This window comes from Lupinus angustifolius, chromosome LG08, assembly GCF_001865875.1.
Source record: "Lupinus angustifolius cultivar Tanjil chromosome LG08, LupAngTanjil_v1.0, whole genome shotgun sequence".
Classification (NCBI taxonomy): Eukaryota; Viridiplantae; Streptophyta; class Magnoliopsida; order Fabales; family Fabaceae; genus Lupinus; species Lupinus angustifolius.
The window spans coordinates 9,066,621-9,090,468 of record NC_032016.1 but is presented as its reverse complement, the minus strand read 5'-3'; the positions used below and the strand labels follow the sequence as shown (position 1 = coordinate 9,090,468).

The 23,848-nt window shown below is 32.8% G+C and overlaps 2 protein-coding genes across 2 annotated transcripts; one reads left to right on the top strand and one right to left on the bottom strand.

Moving 5' to 3' along the window:
* Positions 5,656-17,681, top strand: LOC109354550. Its single transcript, XM_019597141.1, has 20 exons — positions 5,656-5,941; positions 6,017-6,275; positions 6,474-6,579; positions 6,678-6,819; positions 7,022-7,283; positions 7,657-8,024; positions 8,614-8,687; positions 9,598-9,751; positions 9,877-10,069; positions 10,353-10,545; positions 11,224-11,667; positions 12,401-12,458; positions 13,834-13,921; positions 14,961-15,035; positions 15,133-15,216; positions 15,400-15,543; positions 16,051-16,132; positions 16,439-16,521; positions 16,630-16,684; positions 17,289-17,681. The coding sequence occupies exons 1-20, from the start codon at positions 5,656-5,658 to the stop codon at positions 17,352-17,354; spliced, it is 3,216 nt and encodes a 1,071-aa protein (XP_019452686.1). The 3' UTR covers positions 17,355-17,681.
* On the bottom strand, positions 18,034-21,446 carry LOC109353418 (VAN3-binding protein-like). Its single transcript, XM_019595683.1, has 7 exons — positions 21,127-21,446; positions 20,872-20,997; positions 19,209-19,644; positions 18,790-19,020; positions 18,643-18,692; positions 18,511-18,568; positions 18,034-18,410 (listed from the first exon to the last, which is right to left on the bottom strand). Exons 1-7 carry the CDS (start codon positions 21,412-21,414, stop codon positions 18,196-18,198), a joined length of 1,404 nt encoding a protein of 467 aa, XP_019451228.1. The 5' UTR covers positions 21,415-21,446; the 3' UTR covers positions 18,034-18,195.

Sequence of the window (23,848 nt, the reverse complement as noted above, 5' to 3'; positions counted from 1 at the left end):
CATTATTTTGGGACAGAGGATCTTCATTTTGTATAATCTGACCATTATATAAAGAGATAATGGAACACATATATCATATCTTTAAATTTTTTACATGGATTTTATTACTTCAAAAACAACAACCATTAATTCAGCACAAAACTTAAACTATATATTTATTTCTAGGAAGAAATTTAAACTATATATAAGAGTTTCTAAAGTTGTCATGGTCTTGCATGGTTTCGATGGTATATACAATATCACGTTCTTCCGATCATAAGTAGAGATACTTTCCTCCCACATATTATTTGGTTTGTGGAATTTAATATCAATAATTGTTCTCCATTATATTCTTGAGGATTTTCTATCACTCTATCTTTCACTATTATTATTATTATTCTCTTACATCCTAGTTTGTAGAGAAAGTGCTCAACCAAACCCCACTAACGAGAATTTGCAAAGTTTTCTTCTTTTCCTCTTTTCTCCTTCTTTATTCCAAACCCAAATCTAAAGCTATGGAAGGATAGCACAAATTGTCCATTTTATCCATTTCACTAATGAAAATTGCCTTAGGTTTGCTTTTTTAAATTGCATTGGCATGAAGGTCAAGATTGTATTTTTGTGCATAAACATATGGTCATGGACATGTGTTGGCCTATAAGTTGTGTCACTGTATGTATCATCAGTTCTAAACTTCTAATTAGTCAGAAAAATACTTCATTTTTTATTTTTGATTTGAATACATTTTCTTAACCAATTAGAATTGAAAGCATAAGCAATGACACAATTTGTGAGACAATAATTTCAAACTACATTCCAAAAACATTAGGAGTGTATGAAATAGGACCCATTAGAAGTATAGGCCAATTTCAGATTTTATCTCCACATGGTATTGTACATGTATTTATAATTTGGAATCCTATGTGGGTTTTCATCAAACCTCTTGTAATATGAAGGAATAGCTTTTTTTAAAGGAAGGAATTAGTATTAGATACTACTAATTGATAAACTTGCTGAAATATAATAAGATGATTTGAACGGGCTTATGACTCATACATAAGTTGCTTTATTAAGGGGTTAATCAAATTAAGCTTATAATTTCAGGAGTTTTCTATAAAAATCCCATAACCAAACAAGGGTAGAGATGGATTGACACTCATTGTCCCATACGAATAAGGATTGATTGTCCCAAATCATATTCTAAACTAATGAAAATATGGTATGTTAATTGAAAAGATTAATATTCATTATATTTTGGACATGTGTACTTAATTTTGAAAATGTAATTAAATATTCATTATGCAATGGAAAAGTAATGCATTTAATATTTTGGAAATGAGTACTTCATTTTTTAAACCGCTTTTTCTTTTATTAGTTTCTTGAATATAATTTCCTTATAATATAAAAGTGATTGAGGAGATTTTTTAAACTTGATCTCGAGTTGGATTGTTTCTCTTCAAAGTTCTTGCTTTGGAAAATTCAGTTAATAAACTTTGTTATAGAACTCTTAGTACACTAACTATTGAAGATTGTGATGGCTTTTACATACTTGATTGAGATGTGTAGGCGCCTAAATACTCCCATTGTTTCAAAAGTTTTGATGTTTAAAATTATGCAAATAGTTTACTAATTTAACAAATGATGATAAAAATTAAATATAGATTGACTAAAAAACCAAAGCATTTAGAACAGATTGAATAATTTTTAATTGAGTTCCTCTATAGTAATGTATTCTCCGGTATTTCGCACGTTGGTTTAAAAATAAATAAAAGTTTTGATCCTTAAGATTTTATTTTTGGCACTTATCAATATGTCTATTCATTATTGAAGAAGATTTGAATCCAATAATTTTATAGTTCGATGTAAGAAATAAGTTATTTTACTAAATCCAGAATTATATAATTAAGTGGAATATAAATCATACACAATCCCTATAATCCACCTCAACCATGTAAGAATTATTTTCATTGAAAAGAAAAGAAGGAAAAGGTCAATAAAAATTGAAAAGTAAAATTACACTCATTCCAAGTAGAGCATACAAATTTTGCTCATTTGTTCGTTTTGCCTGTCAAGTTTGTGGGCATTTCCGTTGGGCATGTGGGCGGCTCATAAACATAATTTAAGGAAAAAGTAAGAAAATTTTAACTTAATTATGTTGTAATGTGATTTTTAATCCCTAAAAAAATTGTAATATAATGTGATTTAATTTAATTTCATTTATTATATGATTTTTTTTAATTATTCAACATTCCACGCGGGCCACCCGCAAGCTCATTAGTCCGTTTTAAAACGGGCAGCGCATTAAATTTTGTCCGCTAACCAATGCAGACATGTTTGCACTCGCTTAAAATTTTGCGGACATTTACGGACGCAGGCTAAACGGGCCAGTGGCCCGTTTTGGCATCTCTAATTCCAAGATGAACTAGCGCACACTTGATCACATATAATATGCATGCCCTAGGGATATATCATTAACATATTGACTAGTGCACGCTTCCAAATAATATTACATTTTAAAGATGAGGATGATGAAACCATATATACATATGAATCTTCTTCCCAAGTTGATAGATATATTCTATTTCCTTTCTAAGTGATTGATGTACACATGTGAGGTTATGATAACAATCTCATAATAGTTTTTCAGGCCTCTTGGTTTTCCAATTTCATCTAATTCCCTTATATACATATAATAATATATTCCTCTTATATACTGTATAGTTCTGCAATATTCTGCATGCAGAGAGAAAGAGGCATATTGATGATGAGAGGAAAAGAATACTTCATCTCCATGGGGGCCATAAATTATTCACGGGTTCTTCTATTATAGATTCTCACATTATCGCATATCATACCCTCTAATAACTCTTTTATAATCATATATAATTAGAAAAATGCAACCATATTTTCAGCTTATTGCATTAATATTCTTTTCACGCATGTATAAGTTTTATTATTCCCTATAATAACAATGTTTTTGTTTTCATTTTTAACATATGATAACTTACACACTTATATTAATATTCAGAACTCTTACAAAATACTCCCTAATGGGGACGTACCAATCATAAAAAATAATGAGAAAAATATGTATATACTAATAGTGTAAGAATTTTTATACTGTCATTACATCGTTATTTTCAATCATCATTCATTTTAAATAAAAATAATAAAAATCAATAATGAATGATGCACTGATATAACCGTGTATAAATCTTTAATATAGATATTACACTAAAAATAATCTTATATTATTACTATCACATTCACCCAATACCACAAACGTGACTTATTAAATCCACCAATAAGAACAACATTGTTCCGAAATTAAACACCAAATAATAGCATGTTATATAATAGATACAACCTTTTGCCTTTCTTATTTAGAATACCATGACATGTTCTATGTTCCTCCTAGTGTTTCACCATAGTAATGCAAATTCGGGGAAAGAAATGTAGGGATGTCACTTCAAATATGTTATTGTAATAGTATCATATTACAGATAATTAAAATAAAGTAAAATAATCAATGTTATATATAATTAATTAACATCTATAAGTGAATGTCAAAATTTATTTAATATTTTGTTTTGCTATTATTATGTAATATTTATACATATTAGTATAAAGATTTATACGTTATTTACTATTTTCATAGATACAAAAGATTGAGAAAAAAGATATAGAAGGACAAGGAGGGGACCGTGGGCACAATTCTTTCATGCCCCCTTTGACTATGTTGCTATTCACACCTGACAATATCTATCTATAAGAATAAATCATTAATTATATGAATCTTATGCTAATTATTTCTAGGATTCTAGAAGAATTTTTAAGGTACGTTTAGCATAATTAGGCTTATACTCGATGAAATTATAGTAAAAGCGTTGAAGAATTAATATTTGTATCTGGAGGCAAACACAACATGTTAAGCCTATATTTATTTATAAATTCTGTTTTCGGGTTATCTTTGTTGCTTCTCTATCATTTATAAGGCCCAGATAGTCAGTGATTATGAATATTTTCAAGCCACTCAACTTTTAAGTCTCAACCCATAAAAGGCTTTGTTTATGTTGTTGATTTATTATGGTGGTATTAAGGGTTTCATATATAAGCAATGGTGTACTATTTCAAATTATATCTCAAATCGTGTCCTGATTTAATGAAAACATATCATTTTAATTAAAAAAATTAAGTATTTATTATTTTTTCTATTTTTACTTGCTTCAGTATCATTGGTTCGAGATATAAATTAGAATAAAGTAGCCAATTTTCCACTTCATCCCAAATTGCCTCACCTCTCTATCTAAGTCCTCCTATAAAATGTAAAAAATAAACAAGGAAAAGGAAAGAATACAAAATTCTCCAATAAAATCTGCCATACATGATATCTTCTAATTCTCCACTAACTAGTTGACCGTATTGTGAGGTTAACTACATGAATCTAACGACACTATCATATATCTACCAACTCATAATTCTTAGAAGAATATAATTGCATAGAGTAGATTCTGTTGTGTTGCCCTTTGTTGTAAAGCACAATCTGGTTACTAGTTTCGAGCATTGAAGAACATGCACCAGGATTAGTTGCTTTCAGTTTTTAAGACAGAACAAGGACTGAACAAAACATTTATACTCTTTCCAGAGACACTCGTCACTGTCTCATTCAAAATAATGTTCGTACTACGCACTTTCATGAATCAATGAATGTGTCTCTGGTACAACATAATAGCCTATGTACAATTGAGTATTCGTTCCTAACAAAAATGTTCGTACTATGATCTTGTGTATTTATGAGTTGGTCATGTTTTACAATATTATTATTATAAGAATTTTTTATTAACAATTCGATACATGATACATTAAATTCAATACGGGAAATATAAGTTTAATAAGTGAACCATCTGCATAAAAATGTGGGTTGTATTTATATGGATTAGTATATGACTTTTCATCTATTATGATCTAAATTTATATTCATTCAAATTCATCTAATTATCATCCTTAGACTTTTCCCCCACAGTTATGTCATGCTCTAAAGACTATACATTGTGGAGTGGGAATCAATTATCCTCATTCATGTCTCCATCCTTATAAAAACTATTACTTTTTATAAAAACTATTACTTTTACACTTTTCAGGACAATTCTATTGGTTAGAGATAGAGAGATACCATTATTTTGGGACAGAAGAATTTCATTCATATATTGCGAAATGAATCACGACAATCACCTATATATCACCCTAAAAACCTATCTACCCACCCAACTTTAACAAAACAATATACAATTTGCTGCATCACACTTTTCTTTTACTGGTTTATATTTATTTATATGTTACCTATTTCTTGCTGAAGTATTGCTTGCACTACAGTTTTCAATAAAATTTTCAGTTACAAAAAAATCAGAAGACTCAGCAGAAGTTGGGCTTGCGGGTCAGCCTCTTAAATTATGTGTTAGCCCAATAAGTTCATTTTGTTCCACACATTCAATAACTTCTTTTAACATCGGTGTTTGGTAATAATACTGTTTTTTTGTTTCTCACATGTATCCTTACATTAGAATAATTCTATCCCAACTAAGAATATCCATAGATATGTAAGATAACTCTCCCAGTAAAAATGATAAATACTTTTATAAATTAGATTATCTAAACTTAATTGGCAAATAATCCTTCATGAGTCATTTTCCATCACCACACTTATTCTTCTTCTTCTTCTTCTTCGTGTTTCTTCTTTCAATCCCCTTCACTCACTCCGAATCATCCACATGCTTGACGGTCTACAATAACGGTGGTGCACCCGCGGTTTTCAAATCCCCAAAATGCCCTCTCTGGAAGCTCTCCGATTACAATTCCCCTTCTCAATCCACCGCGCGTTGCCACAACGCGATCCTCCAAGGACGCAGAATCTCCCAAGAGGATCGCACTCTCTGTCTCCAAGACCTTCATATTCCATTCCCTGGTTCCTTCGCATTCTCATCTTCTAATCCTTCTAGAACCTTCGTTTCAACCGTTCCTTCTAACTCGTGATTTTCAGGTGTAAACGGGATCAAGGAGGTTGTGGTTGGGATTGTAGCGGTTTTCGATGGTCATAATGGCGCAGAAGCTAGTGACACGGCGTCAAAACTTTTGGTTGAGTATTTCATTTTGCATACTTATTTTCTTATTGATGCTGCGTATTCTGTTATGTTCAAAACATCAATAGGATCATGGCCTTATAAGAGAGGTCGTGATTGGGTAAATTTGCTTCAAAGATGGAAAGAGCTTCTAGGTTGGCACGAGTTATACAATGAAAGGTGTTTATGCATTTCCACTTTCTCTTTTATTAATAGTAACGTTCATACTATTTCCTTTTATGAAATTATAAACAAAAATATGTTAGTTGCAAATGTAATTTAGTTAGGTCAGTGCTAATTTTTATTGTCTACTTTACTCTTTACTACATTTGATTTTGCTTTATAGTTGTTTCATGGGTTTACAAAATAATTTTCCAGGTTTCAGAAGACGTTTACTGCAAATTTTGATGATTCTTTTCACTTGGAAATTTTGAAGGAAGCATTGTTGAGAGCAATCCATGATATAGATGCAAAGTTTTCTGAGGTAAGTTTGACTTTCTGTTCAGTTTTTAAAAAAAAAAATTATACGATGCTTTTTTTGTACATGTTCTTGCATTGATATCTTTCAGTTGTATCATGAAGGAAGCCTCTAGAAGTAGCCTCTATTCGGGATCTACGGCAACCATTGCATTGGTTGCAGATGATAAAGTTTTGGTTGCCAATATTGGAGACTCCAAGGCTTTCTTGTGTTCTGAAAAATTTCTGTCTCCTAAAGAGGCGAAAGGTGAGAAACATTGTAAAATGTAATTAAACTATAATGATCATACACAAGTTTATCATGCATAATGAGAATATTTTATATTACCATTTTATTCTTTTCTGTTGTCTAAATATGATTTGTGGATATGCATGCTGGCAAGCTTACTTTTTTCATTGTAAGGAAACATGACTAAAATGTTGTTCATTCTATTCCTTGTGATTTGTAGCCTCATTAATAAAGGTACACAGGCAGAAAGAGCATGACGGTTCTGTTTCTGTGTGGGACCGTGACAAGTATAGATTGGTTTCCTCCCAAGGACTCACTCATTTTGCAGTGAAAGAATTGACCAGTGATCATCACCCAGACAGAGACGATGAAAGAATTCGAGTGGAAACAGCTGGTGGTGAGGTTCTAACTTGGGGCGGGGTGCCACGTATAAATGGTCAGCTGGCTGTTTCACGAGCTATTGGTGATGTATTCCTTAAAGGGTAGGTTCAGTGGAAATTCTTTTCATAAATCCCAAGCTAAAGCTTGTGTATATTTCAAGACATGTCAGCAGCCTCATATAACGTGGAAACAATTTGAGGTAGCTGGTTCACATTGGAGAGTGTAAATTTAAAGCACCTCCCATTTCTGATTTGAAAATTCTCCAGCAAAAATGTAAGGGTGTGCCTTTGCTTTGTCCATGTTCAAGACCAAAGTAATTATGTGTGGCCCATAACCACCATGTAAAATATGAATAAATGAGAACCATTTATGGACCATCTTTTAAGTTTAACGACTTAAGATTTTAGGATTACTAGTTTCTTTACAACCTAAAGTTTTATGTTGAAATTCATTTCTTTTAATGAATTGTAACAGATATGGTGTTATATCTGCACCAGAAGTGACTGATTGGCAACCTCTGACTGCTAATGATAGCTATTTGGTGGCTGCATCTGATGGTGTTTTTGAGAAGATGAGCGTGCAGGATGTTTGTGATTTGTTGTGGGAAGTACACCGTTTCAGTAACATGAGATCCGAGTGTACCCCTTCATCTTCCTTTTCATTGGCAGAATTTATTGTTAAAACTGCCTTCGAAAAGGGCAGTATGGACAATGTGGCAGCAGTAGTCGTTCCTCTAGAATCTGCCAAGTTTTCTGAAAACTCACCCAGGAGAGGCTATATTGAAAAGATTGATGCAGATTTTCCCCTAGTTGGTCTGCAGGATCTTGTTTCCAGAAGCTCAGGTATATTTTGTGGCTTAAAGTTATGAAACTTCATGCCTGATCTCATTATAGCAAGATTTGCTTAGTGTTTTTGTTGCTTGTGCATAGTAGTTCATACATAATTAATGAATACATAGTTAATGAATATGGGGATATCAGCTAGGTCAGTTTCACTTTTGTCATTTAGCAGGAAAATAATGTAGACTGTATTACATTGACCTCCCCAGCAGCTTTCACATCCCATGCTTCATTGCTCTCATGTTTTGAATATAATACAGGCCTGCTGCCTTCACTATTTTGGCCTTTTAATTTTAATTTTAATTTTTTTGTATATCCAACTTTTAGAAATTAAGAACTTAGACAAAAAGTGTGGGAGAGAAAATGTGAGAGAGAAGGGAAGTGAAGCAGGGCAAAAATTGAATCAAAAACTGTAACTGTCACTAACTGAATGAAACTGGTCAGGTCTTAGAAACCTGTATGAAAGGAGGAAAAGAGAGAGAATTGACTCAAAATGATGAGATATTAATATGAAATCTTAGTCCTTTATATGTAGCTTGTGTTCTTATTACTGATACTTATTAACTAATTTATTATTCTGGAACTTGCTCAGCTAATGACATCACATTTGGTCTAATGCACTTGGAGCATCACCATCCAGTGGATGCCAAGTTTAAACGCATATTGGTATGACTTAAAACCATGGAAATTTTTTATTGTCAAGTTTCTCTGTATTTTGTATACATCTAACATCTCTCAATAAAATGCCCTGATGAAATTAAGGAGTAAATTTATTTTCCTGAGCAGATCGATAGTATTTTTTCAATCTGTAAATTATAAGATGATTGTTATGTGTGTTGAAGTCAGGGGACTCTTATGCTGTATTTCTTCAGAAATATTTGCATCAGTTGTGGCACTGATTTTTGTCATTGTTGTTGGTACTTGGATTCTTGGAAGAGGAAACTTGGTGTTCTAGTAAATTTTGCTGCTTGGGAGTGAATAATTATTGTTTGGAACTTTGGATGAATGAAGAGGACCAACGTAGTTTACTTGGAATCGTGGAATTTTAAGTCGCACTCTTTTTATGAGGGACTCATCCTATGTCCTTCCTATCCTGTCCCCCAATACAAGATTGCAGACTCCCCAAAAAAGAAGGAAACTGAACTTATTTATTTTTGTTAATTATTAGTGTTTATAGGGGCTGAGGGGACGGGAGAGGGGAATTACAGATTTGTATCCTTCTGTGAGATTAGACAGGAAGTTTATTTATTTATGAAGTTTGACTGTAAACTTCTTGTTATTCTGTGACATGTATTTTATGTATTTTTTTGTACATCTTATAAGCATTTTTGGCTGAAAATTGTTACACTGCTACCAAAAAATACATTTTGCTTTTTAAGTTCCACTATTGGCATTCAGATTCATGAATTTCATTTTAGAGAATTTGATATCTTCATTTTATTTGTCCTAAAGAAATTTCCATTGTTCTCGGTATATTCTTTAAGTATCATAATAAATCATTGCTGCACTCTGAGATAGAGTTCCCTCTGGTTAAAATTAATTTGAATTAATACCTTTGGCTTCATTTTTATGATAGGTAGAAGTGAAACGTGGTGATTTTGGATGTTTTTATTTATCTGAAAATCTTGATGCATTGGTGGATTCTAAGCAGTCTGCCAATAAGACTGACTTGGAAGACTATTTGTATGAACTACCTCAGCCTTTACCAGATGCCCTTCATCAACATTCTGGTAAGCAAAGGTGTCATATTATCTAATCACATAATCTTATGATTGTTATGGTCTTGCATTTGTTTTTAGTTTAATTTTATTTTATCTTTTGACAATTAAATACTCTTTGGTTGATTCCTTTGCAGAAGTAGGCGGTCCTTTACATTTGTACAATAACCAAAACTTTTGCTTTCTCCCTGGTCTGACTGGCAGTGAAGACAAAGACCAATGCATAAATCCTGAAGGCTTTGCTAATTTTATTGGTCTTCTTGAATCGATTCCTTTACATGATACTGATCCAAATAATGGGTCTTCTGATTATTCAATGCCTGATTTAAGGTAAACATATCTGTTTTGAGTTCCTATGCATTATACATCTACAGCCCAATGTAGTTCCTAGGAAAAAAATAGTTGGGTTAATATCTCCTGGGCAAGTTACTTTTTAAGTCCATACAGTTTTTAGAGTCTCCTAATTTTGATCTTATATGGAAGTTCAGTACAACCATGATTGCCATTATGTTTCATTGCATGAGAGGAGAGCTAACAGTGTTATTGTAAATTTGATGCTTTTAAGTATCCTTATGCAGCCCGATATTAAGCCAATATGCATTTTGGTATATAGGTATGTACTAAAGAAGAGTTTTGGTCGTGGATCATATGGTGAAGTATGGTTAGCTTTTCATTGGAATTGTAATCAAGGTAGCAATGCTGCAGAAATGAGCAAGGATGACAATAATAGAAACAGCAGCTCGACTTTTCCTGATTGTCATGATGGTCCTTCTAACTACACTTTGTACATTTTGAAACGTATAATGGTAATACATTTCAGTGAACTTTAACTGCTTTTAATGGTTTCAATGCAAGAAATATCTTTAGTAGTCAATGTGCATCGTGTGTTGTAAGAAAGGATTTTATACCTTTTATTCTGGTGCATCAACATGATTAACATGACATAAGTCTGCTGCCTATACTTATTTAAACAACTACACCTCCCAGTTATTCTTTAATCTATTTGGAGGATGGATAGCCATTCTTGGAAATTGTATCATTGTATTATTGATGTGTGATGTGTTGGTTATTTAGCCAGGTAGAAAGTGGCATATTTTTTCAATTTTAACTGAGTTTGCTCCTCTGCCTGCATCTGTGTTTTGGATCTGGGTGTAGCTGGCTCCTCCATTTCTATCTCTTTTTTAATGATGTGATTCCTTTTAGTCAATATCTATTAGTTAGATGTGTTATTTTAGTGTTACGTAGTTTCAGTAATTATAATTTTGTCTGCAAATGTTTGGAATAGATTTTTTGTACCTTCTTCAGTTTTTACTTGCATTGGTATCACTCGTTATATTTTTGTAACTGGAATGTCTATTGAGATTTGGTTCTCTTTATATGTTTTGCCTACACTTTAAAATAAGTTTTATTTTTACGAGGCACTGTTTGTTTAATTATGAATATGTTAACTTGTAGTATGAATACCTCTTAAATGTACTAATCAGGTAGAGAGAGGGTCTGCGGTTTACTTAAGTGGATTGAGGGAGAAGCATTTTGGAGAAATCTTCTTAAATGCCTCTACATGCTTTGAAGATCTATTATCAGCTGGAAAATCAAACTGTGTCTTGGAAACATCACAATTTGATTCTGAGAATTCATTTCCAAGCAAATTTCAGCATCAAAGAGCCATACATGAAGAAGGTTTGAGACACATTGCAAGATATGTGGAGTCTTTTGAGTCTCGATCAAATGAAATATGGCTTGTGTTCAGTTATGAAGGTTTGTCATTGTCTAAACTTTTGTATACTGTGGAAGATGCAAATACTGCTGACAAAGAAAAAAATGAGGAAGCAGAGCATGCTCAGATACTTCGCCCATCAAAGTGGTGGCATTGGTTGAAAACAACAGAAGAAGGTCAAGAGGAAATGCGCAACCTTATCTGGCAGCTGGTATGTCTTCAATGTAGATTCCATGGGTGTTGTCCTGTTAGCCTTTATATCTCCTTTCCATGGGTATTTTGGTTAGTGATACTGTTGTCGAAATTATTTTTATTATTTGTGTTATTAAAATGATTGCTGTTGTTTATTGGTGTTAAGCAAAAGTGACTCGGCAATGGTACCCAGTGAACGTGGAAAAATAAATTATTTTTGGAAGAGAGCGAAAGGAAAAAGAAATAAAGGAAAATGATAAAAATATAGTGTAAGTGCAACATCAATGTGTAACATCTTAGCATAATAAAATCAGGTTTTTGCATCTTAACTATTCAATTATATGCACATTTTTTCTTTCTTTTCTTTTGTGGTGTATTATAAACATGTTCATCATATGTTTTCAGGTGAAAACTGAAAAGTTTGTCATTAATAACTTAAAGATTGGTTAGCATGTGATGAGGTTTTCATTAAGAAATATAACTTCTCAATTTTTCCCAATTTTTCCGCTTTTAATTTTTCAGCTTCAGCCCTGACCACATGGTCAACATTTATTATGTGAGTATATTAGTTTGTTGGAGAGTTTGGGAGGATTGGGATTCGAATATCTCCATTTTTTTGTTTGTTTATAATAAATTTTATCCCTATTGTCAACGTAAAAGGGGGAAATTCCATTTCTCTGGATACGGATGTATGGAAATTCTGTTTGTCTATTAACATTATTGTTGAAAAACTCTCTTTTTTGTTTGCTCAGTTGATGGCGCTCAAGTCTTGTCACGATCGTAATATCACACATAGGGACATTAAGCCTGGTAAGGCATGGGGCAATTATACATATTTGTTTTTTGTAAGAATAAAAGCTTTCGTTACCACAGTCAAAATGTACCACAAAATACAAAGGTTTTAATCCCCCTTACCACCTTGTAGGAGGGATTCAAAGAGACTATAAAAACCCCAAAGACAGATAACAATTCGTAGCTATCTCCATTTCAGCTCTAACCATATTACAATGAAATGGACCATGCCAGTCATCTAGCTTAGATTAACAATGAAAAAACCAAATAGCCAACTCTCCTTTGATTCTGGTATACACCTGAACATGATTCATTTTCTTTTGTTGAAAGCTTCTCCTATTCATTTCCATCCACATTTGATAAAGAGCAACTACATAGGTTGCCCATGTCATATGTTTCCTTAGTTTCTTCTTTCTAAATGCATGTAGATTCCAATTTGTCCATTTTTGCATATCTAATCTGCCAGAGGTCCAGACACAACCACACACAAGTGCTCCATCAGTTCCCTAGACCACATGTATAAGTATGTTGATTTTCTAAGTTATTAGAATACTGTTTTACAAAATCAGTAGGATATCATTTAGCTGGCACAGTTGAATTTCAGGCCATTAGTTTTCCAGCAGTTAGTGTAAATGCTAATCAAATGCTTTTCCTTTGTTCAGTTTTCTTTTTTACTCTTTTTTAGGTAAACTGAAAATCTATCTGTATTTTGGGTTCCTCTGTTTACTCAAAAAAAAATAAGTTTAAACAAAATCTGTTAATTTGAGCAATTTTTGGTACCTTTTGTGAAAGTAACTCAGAGAGAGAGAAAACAGAAAAGTACTTTTTTTATTTCTGAAAAGTTAATCTGTTGCAATAGGGGGCTAGCTCTATTTATAGAGCTAGAGCTAAGCCTTGCTTCCTAACTGTAGCCTAACTTACAGAGTTGGCAGTATAACAAACTTTCTAGGTAAGACTAACATGTACAGTTAGCTTACAAGCTTACTACTAGCTGTTATTTTCTAATACCTGTCAGTATTGCTTTTTTTGTTTTAGTCCCTATTTAAACTTTATTCATTTTCAGCCCCTTAAATTACCAAAAATCCTGTGCTTTTAGTCACTGAGGGATAAAAACAAATAAATGTATCCCAAAAAATCATATTTATAGGCACCAAAATTATTTAAGCTAATCTTTATCTAAAATCTTGGGAATGCTGTCTCTCGTGTCTGTTTGATGCTTAGTTGTTAGTATACTAAACTTATGTTGTTCCTTTATCCATAGTTAATAACAAGCTTACCATCGGTGATCCTTAGATGTATGTATGTTTGAATTTTCTTTTTATTATTGTGCAATGTTCAATTTAAAGCATTTGCTTTTCTGTAAAAAATTACTGACTTGTGATTTTTTTTTAAGAGAATATGGTGATATGCTTTGAAGACCAAGAGACTGGGAGATGCTTGAAAGAGATTCCAACTAAAATTAATAAATTTTCCACCAAAATGTACGGTGAAGTATCCTGTACTTTAGCATCCTGTTTTTTTTACCCTTTTTAAATAAAAGCTGATGGTAAAAGTTTTGAACTTCCATATATGTGTGTGTGGGACTGATTTTGCCTACTTCAGTATGACTTCCTATCTGTTTGGATATGGAAAAAAGTAGATCAGTTGTCACTTCTTTCTGACACATTTGTTTTACCTTTTCTCTGTTCAACATTGTAATCTATAAATTTCAGTAAAAAATTAAGATGTGTATTTGAGGCCATTTTTGAATGGCTTGATATTCTGGAAAGTTCCTTCTGTGTGATAAGTTGTTCATCATCTCTTAAGCTAATAACTCTACAAGAGATGTGTTGTTGCCTGCATACTAGCTATTTAGTCAGAGTAGGTCTACTGTGAGTTATGTATCAGTTCTCCTTAGTTATAATGACTCTCAGAATGTGCTGTAGTAGATTTGCAATACATGATTGGTTCTTGAAGAGTTGAGTTTGTCTTAGAATCCATTCTTAAGGTACTATTAGAAATTTAGAATCATAGAAAAGTGAGAGAGAGGGAGAGAGAAGAGAAAGAGAGGGAAGGGTAACTGAAAAATGTTATTCCAAAACTGAATAAAGCATATATATAGAGTCACTATATACAGGTAGTGACTTAAGCTACTGACAGCTGTTGGTAGCTGTCATAGCTAACCTACACTAGGAGGTAATATACCTGAATTAACAGATAGCTACCTACACTAACAGGTCACAACTATATTAATCTAACAGGTATTTATAGGCTTTAAATTCACCCTTGTGATATATGGGGTAAGTACAACAGCCATATATGATTGGCTAACTTCCTTGCATTGAGAACAATCTCTCTTTCTTTCAAATGTATTATCTAACTTATAATTGTTGGTTTCAGTGGTGGCAAGAAAACTAGGGTATTGCTTATCCTAAAAACTTGGTTTAGATATCCATCATCTATTTGTGTGTTTATGTATGTCTGGTGCATGGTTTGCTGTGTTGCTTATTGAATTTAATTTCCTGCTGGTGATTCTTTTAGGCGAATTATCGACTTTGGTAGTGGAATTGATGAATTCACATTAAAACATCTATATGGATCTACTGGACCTTCTAGGTATCTGGCTCCTCTTTTCTACATACTGATTTCTAGTTATTATTATTATGGTTATTTTGTGATTATTGTGGTAAGTGTGTGCATTTTGTTTCTTTAGAGCTGAACAAACTTATGAGTATACACCTCCTGAAGCTTTGCTAAATGCTACATGGTATCAAGGGCCAAGAAGCTCGACTTTGAAGTATGTCTTGCTTTGCATGAAATCGACGTTTTCTACTCAAAACTTTTCCTTTTTAAGAGCAAAATCCATACACATCTCCATTCTGTAATTTTATCTCATTTGCAAAGGATGATATACTGCTTCATTTGATAGGTATAAACACTAGCACCTGCAACTGATGAAGTGATCTTTCTGCTATGACAGATATGACATGTGGAGTGTTGGTGTTGTGATGTTAGAGTTGGTCTTAGGGTCACCAAATGTTTTCCAGATAAATGCTTTTACACGTGCTCTTCTGGACCGGCAACTTGAGGGCTGGAATGAGGGTGTGAAGGAGCTGGCATACAAGTAAGTTTGTCCTTCAGAAGGCTGTAACCAAAAGTTTATTTGTAAGTTGTGACAAATTCAAAGTGAATTTACCCCTTAGGTGCTTTTCTGTTTGCAGAAGCAGTTACACTAACTGACTGATGATAGCTGGCCGTAACTAAATGGCAGCTGCTCTGCTATGAGCTAACCGTTCATTTACACTATAATACAGTGTACTAATTATATACTCTAATGGTTTCTAACATCTGGTTGGATTTTGGCACACAAGTAGTCAGTCTTTTACAAAAATATCTCATAATATCATTACCGTATCATAAAATATTTTAGAATTTCTTAGACGATCTTAGGATTCTTTCACATTTATATTTTCTGATTTGTTTTCTTATCCTAATTATTTAATTAGGACTAGGATTTACTGCTGGTATAAATAGGACATTGGTTTTGTTATGAGACTAAAATGATTGTTTGTGTTTCTTGTGTCTATGAGGAATTAAATGTTAACTTTTTTTATTATTAATGTGGTGGCAGACTTAGATCATTCATGGAGTTGTGTATCTTAATCCCTGGGATTTCTGGAAGTTCCTCAAAAAAGTATCATACAGTGAACCAAGTAAGTTTACCATCTTAACTGGAATAATTTTTTGATATACTATAATAAAGATATTGGTTTCCTCATATATCAATGTAGACAATATCTGTTCATCTTAGTCTGAAGCAACCAAGTCATATCCCACTAGGTGGGATCAACTAGATGGATCAAAATCTTGGAATTCATTCCTCGGGGATGATGGACTTTTGGTTGATTGTTTCTAGATGAGGCTATTCTAATGGTTTTTTTGGAAAGATTCTGTATAAGTACTTCTCTATTTTGAATATATGTTGAAGATTGTCCTAATGATATAATTTTTCAATGCAGGTTGGAGTTTCACCTGCTTCCTGGAAGTGTTCTGAAGAATTCTTTTCTCGTCAAATTAAGAGTCGAGATCCTCTTAAGATAGGGTCAGCTCACTATCTTCTGATGTTTTCATTTTGCGCATGTCATATACATCTAGTTTTCTTCCTTGGTGCAATTGTTCTGCCGTGATTATATTTTTCTTAGTTGTGCAGTTTTTCAAATATCTGGGCTTTACGGTTAGTGCGCCATCTGTTACTCTGGGACCCAGTAAGTTTCCTGATTAAAATTGATCTCTTGTCATTTTTGTGATCCTTCCAACTTCAGAAAAGTGTTAGATTGAAGAAACTATCTAAATCCTTTACCGTGGTGGTCTTATCACTTAAGTTTGATTGCCCTAGGTGAAGCTGTACTACACCCTTTATTTCTGGGGTGTGTTTTTAAAGTTTGATAAAAAAAACCTTATGTTGGTCTAACTATTAAGGTAGTTTTCAGTTAGTCTCTGACAGACAAAATTTATCATTCTAGTGCCTGAAATGAAGGGGGAAATGAGTCCCTGAAAGAAAGAAAAAGGCTTCATATTGGATCGTCCATCAACAACTTGATGGAAGTATCCATATGGAGTGATAAATGTGATTTCTTGTTCTGTAAGTTACCAATTAGTTGTTGATAGTGAATTGAGGACGAAACAATGTTTTCAGAGACTATTGAATTTTTTTAACTAAATTTTAAACTTACTCCTGATCAGGGTTTTTAGACTCTTGATCATAAACTAATCCCCCAAGAAGAACAGAACAGAAGACAGCTAATAATACTAATCGCTGTGTTTAGTAAGATACTGCTGTATTAATGAAGATTTGTGCTAAAATTGTAGGAGGATCGATTCAGTGTTGATGAGGCATTACAACATCCCTATTTCCAACCTGCCCCAAAAACATGATTGTATGTATGGGAAACAAGGACCAGTGTCTTACACTTTTATTCATTCTCCTGGTGAATAGTTTGTGCTACTTTATTACTAATCTGAAGAGTCCTATACAGGAAATGAGTACGTGTATAAAGCTTGACAACATGATAGTTCTTGCTAGCTAAAATCAAATAACTGCTAGCAGGAGCAAAAATCATATAGGAGTAAATATCTGACTTTTGGACCAGATGGGGACAAGTTGAAATTCTGTATAGTATTTCGTAATGTGTATTTCTAAACAAAAATATATTACTGTAAAATACATTATCATGTTAGGTGTGTATGTATTCTTTTGATCAGGAAGTTTTATAATTTCCTCTTGCAAGAGTATTACTTAGAGTAGTGTATAATTAAGCAATGTGGACACATTTTCTATTACTAAATGATTTTTTGTTGGATCTATTAAATATATGGTTCACTTTTATTTGTAGCTCCATTATGAAATTCATCCAATAATTGTGTTGCAATGAATGTTGAAAAAATTAAGTTGTTTGCGTTTGTTTATTTGTTTATGATTTTAGGTTAGATTATATAAAGTTAAGGACATTCAAATCAATTTTAATAGTCAAATCCTATTAGATCTACTTGTATGTGGGTGTATTACATATGAATATGATTTTTTTTCTTATGCGAGATGCTAAAAAAACCAAATAAATAAATAAAAGCCCTACCATTGGAGAAACTTAGAGATCAGATAGTAAGTTCACTCTAGAGTTACAAAATCCATTAGTTGTTCCTGAAAAACAGAGATACCAATAAACTAAATACATATAATTTGATTAAGTTCAGCAGTGAGCAGTAGGTAGAGACTTGTTCAATTCCCATATCTGTTTTGCCTTTGTGCAACAATGGAAAGAAGTCTTGAAACCCCTTGAGTCCATATATCATATTCTCTTTGATTTCTGCATTCAAACTCCACAATCCCCCTTGATTCTGTCTTCAATCCAAAATACTTTCTTTTTTCACCATCATCAAACAGATGCCTCCCTGGCCATGCTGCTAAATTCGCGCACACATCCAACACAACATCTGCAAATTTAAGAACACAACTTGTGATTCCTTCTAAATCTTAATAGTTAGGAAGCCTCTAAACAAGCATAATAAAGTCATGAAGCTAATGGAAACATACTCTTTTTCTTCTTAGTATTGTTTCCTGCAACATGTCTGCTTTTCATTTTCAGCATCACCTGTAATGTTTGTAATTTTGATCAATGGACTGTCTCCAATTCCATATTATATCAATCTTTCAACCAAAAATTACCTGGCCTGTTCGATGTATATAAACCGAAACTGTTTTCCAGTGAAGATCGCCTACAATAATGACCAAAATATATTCAAATAATTTGCAATTCAGAAAATAGAATAATGGGTAGGTATATGATGTAGTTGCATTTGTTGTTGACATTACCTTTTCGAGTTCTTTTCAGTAATTCACTGCCCTTAGCAAGGAGCTCTTGACTGCATGCACCTAGAAAATTTTCTCCATTCACAATCTCCCCACTATCACTGGTGCTAGAATTACTGTTATTGCCTTTACCACATAGTCCAATCCCTATGCCTCTCTCTATTGGTGTCACTGTAGTGATATTCCACACTTCCTTCAATGCCCTTGCTTTCAAGGTTGCTGCCCCTCTTAGAGCTGCATACAAAAGAAAAGAAACAGAACTATGTCTATTACTATATCTCTCACAACCTATGCATGCATACATGAATGTGAGACAAGTTATATATCCTTAAGGGCATTAACATAAATGGTTTCTTTTCTATAAGAAAAACTATTCAGTATTATAGGACATCAATGCCTATGGAAAATGCACAAAGCTCTACCAGTAGCAGCAGCAGCTGTAAGAGTTGTGATATCATCATGAGAGTGGACATTGACAGCAGAGGTAACCACAGAAGCAAGGTGTTCTCTTTCAACTCCCATTGATTCAGCAGCCTCAACACACTGTGCAGCAACTAATGTGGCTGCTGAAGCCACAGCCATGTCTGTCTTGACCAACTTCTCATCTTTACTGGTTGCAGATGATGCTGCTGTTGCAGCTGTGATGGCTGCAACTGCAGATGCTACTGCAGCTACAGAAATAGCAGCATGAAGTTGAGCATTATGAGTTCTGTTTTCTTCTTTCTTTTTTTCTCTTCTTTCTTTCAACCACCTTCCAACTGTTTTAGGTCCAGAACAAGGAGTGGCACTGCCAGTACCACCACTCATGGCTCTTCCACCATTGAATAATGAGTGAATGGAATTGTTTGCCTTAAGATACTGCAATAAATAGATGAAGCCAAGAATTAATCCTTCTTTGGGTTCTCCAACAATGCATTGTTTATTAATTGTTAAATTTAGCATTAGAAAATTGTTCCATAAGAAAAAATATGCTGACAATATTCATGGTTGTCACTCATAAGTCATAGGCACATGACATGTCCTTTTTTTCTCACATTTATGTTGTTCATTTTTATTGGTTCCAATGTTTGATTTCATTATTCTTGCTTATGCCAGCACCTATTATTTCTTGTAAATGGCTAAATTAGACTTTTTATCCCTACCAAGAAAAACTACCAAAATAGGAAAGTTGTTTAAGTGAATGTGGGATATAAGGTACACTGGACAGTCAAACTCTTTGTCTCTTTGTCCTATTGTGAATCAATCACCAAGCAGGAAAGTTGACTGAAAACCATGCTTACACATCTCATCTCATCATAATAATTAGCAACATCAAAAGTTCAATACTCTAATGGTCTAATGGTAATAAAGTTGATCCTATCCTAACCATGATGGAAAAACCAATAGTGAGCAATATCTTTTTTGTAGTCATGGGAACTAAAATAAGCTTAGCTATGTGAAGCAGGTACATTAGTAGGGGTCCTTTTTCTTTCTTTTGTATATTGTCTTTTACATATTTTATTTTTCTTTAGGTTTCTTGTAATAAGAAAATAGTCTTAAGCTATTAAAACCCTTTTAACACCAATATGTTAACTGTTGTTAAGCTTTATCTAAGAGCAGACAAAAGCAAGCACAGAATTTTCCAGATTCATACAAGAAAGCAATAGAAGCAGTAGTGGTAGTTCATCACGGAACCAAAAACAAAATATGGCACTGAAAAGTAAGTTTGGCAGGAGAATGGCATAACAATTAACAATGCAATAAAATAAAGCACTGTCTTACATAACAATGCAATAAAATAAAGCACTATTTACCTTGCATAACAAAATTAAGAGTAAACAAAAATTATAGCACAACCGAAAATTGTTCTTATTTAAAAACAAAAAAGCAAAAAATAAGAATGATACAATAAAGAAACTGTCTTCCAATAAAATTTACAATATGAGCTTGCAAGAGTATAGTATTGTATCACTTATGAGAAAGCACTGTTTACAACAAAAGTACAGTTAGTTCACTTCACCAACCTACTCTACTGACCCTTGACCTTGAGGGTCCCACTGAATAGAAAAAGGTAAAAGAAGAAATGAAGAGAGTCTAGAGAGATACCTTAACAACATCATCATACTCATCAGAAGGAGAAATTGGTGGACTATCTGTTCCAGTTAGAGAACCACCACCATTCAAAGGTTCACTGCTCTGTGATAATCTACCTGATGTTAATGGAGACACTTCCTGTTACAGTCACACACGAAACTCGGGTGTAAACGGATCCCTCCTCTCATATATATATATATATATATATGTGTGATTTGATGAAAGAAAGTGAGACTGAAAAACAGTGTTAGAGTTAGAAGTAAAAACCTCTCTTGTGGACTGTGACATAATGCGTTCAAGGACAAGCTGTGAAGTAGCAGAGGAAGCAAAAGAGAATTGGTTTCCAGTTATAGTTTCTTCAGGAATGGAATTAGGAGGCTTCAAAGAAGAAGAATGAGTTTGAGATGGTTGAAGGGCTTTTGAGACTTCAAGAGAAGAAGCACTCCATGACCTTGATAGAAACTCCATTGGTACTCTTGGACTCTCAGGAAAATGAGTAACATTGTTTTGAACCAACTCATTTCTGTGACAACTTATTCTGAACTTGCTTTCCATTTCACTTTTGTTTAGACAGGTGCCATTCTATTCTTCCAAGCTTTTTATAGCGAATTGGTCGAAGAATAATTGATAATGTATACTCACTTATATGAATGAGTTATAACAAATAATAATTTTGTACTTATATCAGTACCAAAGAGAACCACATATAAGTCGGCTATTTAAAGAAATGTTTGAAGGGTCTAAGGAATGGTCAAACATCAAGTACTTTGTTATGAAGACTACACTGTAAAGGAATGAGGAAATACTTTTCTAATAATTGAGTAGAGTGTTTAAATAATGTAGTTGGAAGAAATAAAGAAAAAGTACTGTTGTATGCTTTTGTGCTATATACTAGAGACTATGACATAGGGAGAATTTTGGTGAAAATGTCATTAACAATCACATGTACCTTTACTAGCTCCTCTAGTAGACCCTAACACTATTCAATTGAATATTTAAAAAGATTTTCATCATTCATCTTTACTCACATATTATTGAGCTATTATTAGTGACTTGTTTCAATTACTAATCATTAAGACTAACCATTCTTCTTGTAATAATAGAATATTACAAATTTAAAATACAAAAAAGAATCTATCTCGATGATCCATATACTCGTGTTCCAAATGGAAACAATAAAGATTCTATATCCTAAAAAGACTCTATCATCATATCCTTAATCAATAATATTTCCCAAAATAATATAAAATATTAATTTATGTATCCAGATTCCATCGGTAAATACCTTAAGAGCTTCATGTCTAGTTAGAAAAGTATATATGAGGTCATAGTGATCACATGAACAAACCATGGGTCTATCCTTTCAAATATTATTTAACAAGATTGAAGCAATGTATCTATGTAACCATTGAAGAAAGGTAGTGATTTATTCTGACATTTAAAGGCTTTAAGGGTTTAACTCAGTAATGTTGTTCCTTCTTCTCATAGGTGTTGGCAACATCCAAGACCGACAAAATACTAAGTCCAAACAACTCTTAGCACAAACATTTTTCTGCATAGTGTTGGCTGTGTTCCAGAATAGGACTTGTGTTAAAATGCGCATGCATAGATACGTCATCATATACTGCTTTTTTTTTCAATTTATTTCACTTAAGGGCATGAAAATAATCTTTAATCTCATCTCATTATTTTCTGAAGAGAGATCAAAGAAAAGGGTATGACATATTATCAGCTTTAGCTTTTTGGTTTTGTGAGTATTTTTTGTTATGTCCTTCATTCATACCTGACAAAAGATATCAACTTTATTCTTTTTGCCTTGTTTTCTCAATGATAAATGCTTCCTTTGGATTTTATTTCAATTACACTTTAAATATGCTTTCTTGTTCTTTTCAGAAGATTTTTTTTTCAAATTATTTACTTTTACTCAAAAAAATTTGTTTTTCTTTTGGACCACATAAGTGAGATCTACTACCCCTATTGGTTAATTCATTGTACAACAAAGTAGTTTATGTAGGCTTCCTTTTCTTTTTCTACCCCTTCTTTTTTATGACTCAAGTGCTTTCCTTTTGCATTATTTACCAAACATGACCTCTCCATGCAGAAAAACTCACTCACATTTGTTGCATTGTGCTATTTAGAGAATATCAACACACAAAAAAACTAATATATCAACCAAAAAAAGACATCTATATGCTATTCATATGGATGTATAATGTTCCTATATTAGTTGATGAGCTTGAGATCTATGAATTTAAGAATGTAACTTTATTTATAGAGACTATTAGCAAATAATGCATTAAATGTATTCTCCTAACTTTCACTTATATATTTCAGTGTGCATACTCTTTCTTTCTATTTTTAACTTTTCAATTGCCTCCCTTTTTAACTTTGAATGTCTCCCATTTTCACTTTGAAAGCCAAAATGATTTTACTTTTCTTACAGAGTTAGAACATAAAAAAAGCCCAAAGAGCAAAGACAAATTAACGTTCATTCTTTACCAAAAAAAATTGTTTTTACATTGATACTTGACAATTCTCTTTAAAAAAATATGGGAAATAACATGAGAGAAATTATGGGGGCCACCTTTCTTAAAAAACAAATGAAGAGAATTGGCTGAGAAAAAAAGAAAGGAGAAGCATAAAAAGTTCTCATGTCTCAAGCAGCTCCTTAAAATTATTACCATTTTATTAACTGAAACTCTGGAAGTATATCTTTGCAAATATATGATTTTTCTATCTAAAAAACGTACCAAAATACTTAATCAGTAAGGTTAAGTTTTCAATATTTATTTGATTGCAAACTACTACTACCATAATAATATTGTTTTGTTGTTCCACATGATCACATGAGAATTATTTTCAGAATATCACTTAGAAAAGTGATTGTTTAATAAAATAAGTCATAAACCACTCACAATGTATTTTTTCTTATATATTACAATTAAACTAAATGGTTAGTTTGTTTTGTTTTATTTCCGATGTCCTAAAA

Excerpts from the sequence above, each read along its gene's own strand:
- LOC109353418 (XM_019595683.1), bottom strand. The coding sequence starts at position 21,414 with ATGGAAAGCAAGTTCAGAATAAGTTGTCACAGAAATGAGTTGGTTCAA. Across the intron at positions 20,998-21,126 it reads TGTCACAGTCCACAAGAGAG|GAAGTGTCTCCATTAACATC; the intron begins GTTTTTACTTCT and ends TGACTGTAACAG. Across the intron at positions 18,569-18,642 it reads ATATACATCGAACAGGCCAG|GTGATGCTGAAAATGAAAAG; the intron begins GTAATTTTTGGT and ends CAAACATTACAG.
- LOC109354550 (XM_019597141.1), top strand. The coding sequence starts at position 5,656 with ATGAGTCATTTTCCATCACCACACTTATTCTTCTTCTTCTTCTTCTTC. Across the intron at positions 8,688-9,597 it reads CCAAGTTTAAACGCATATTG|GTAGAAGTGAAACGTGGTGA; the intron begins GTATGACTTAAA and ends TTTTTATGATAG. Across the intron at positions 16,685-17,288 it reads ATCTGTTACTCTGGGACCCA|GAGGATCGATTCAGTGTTGA; the intron begins GTAAGTTTCCTG and ends CTAAAATTGTAG.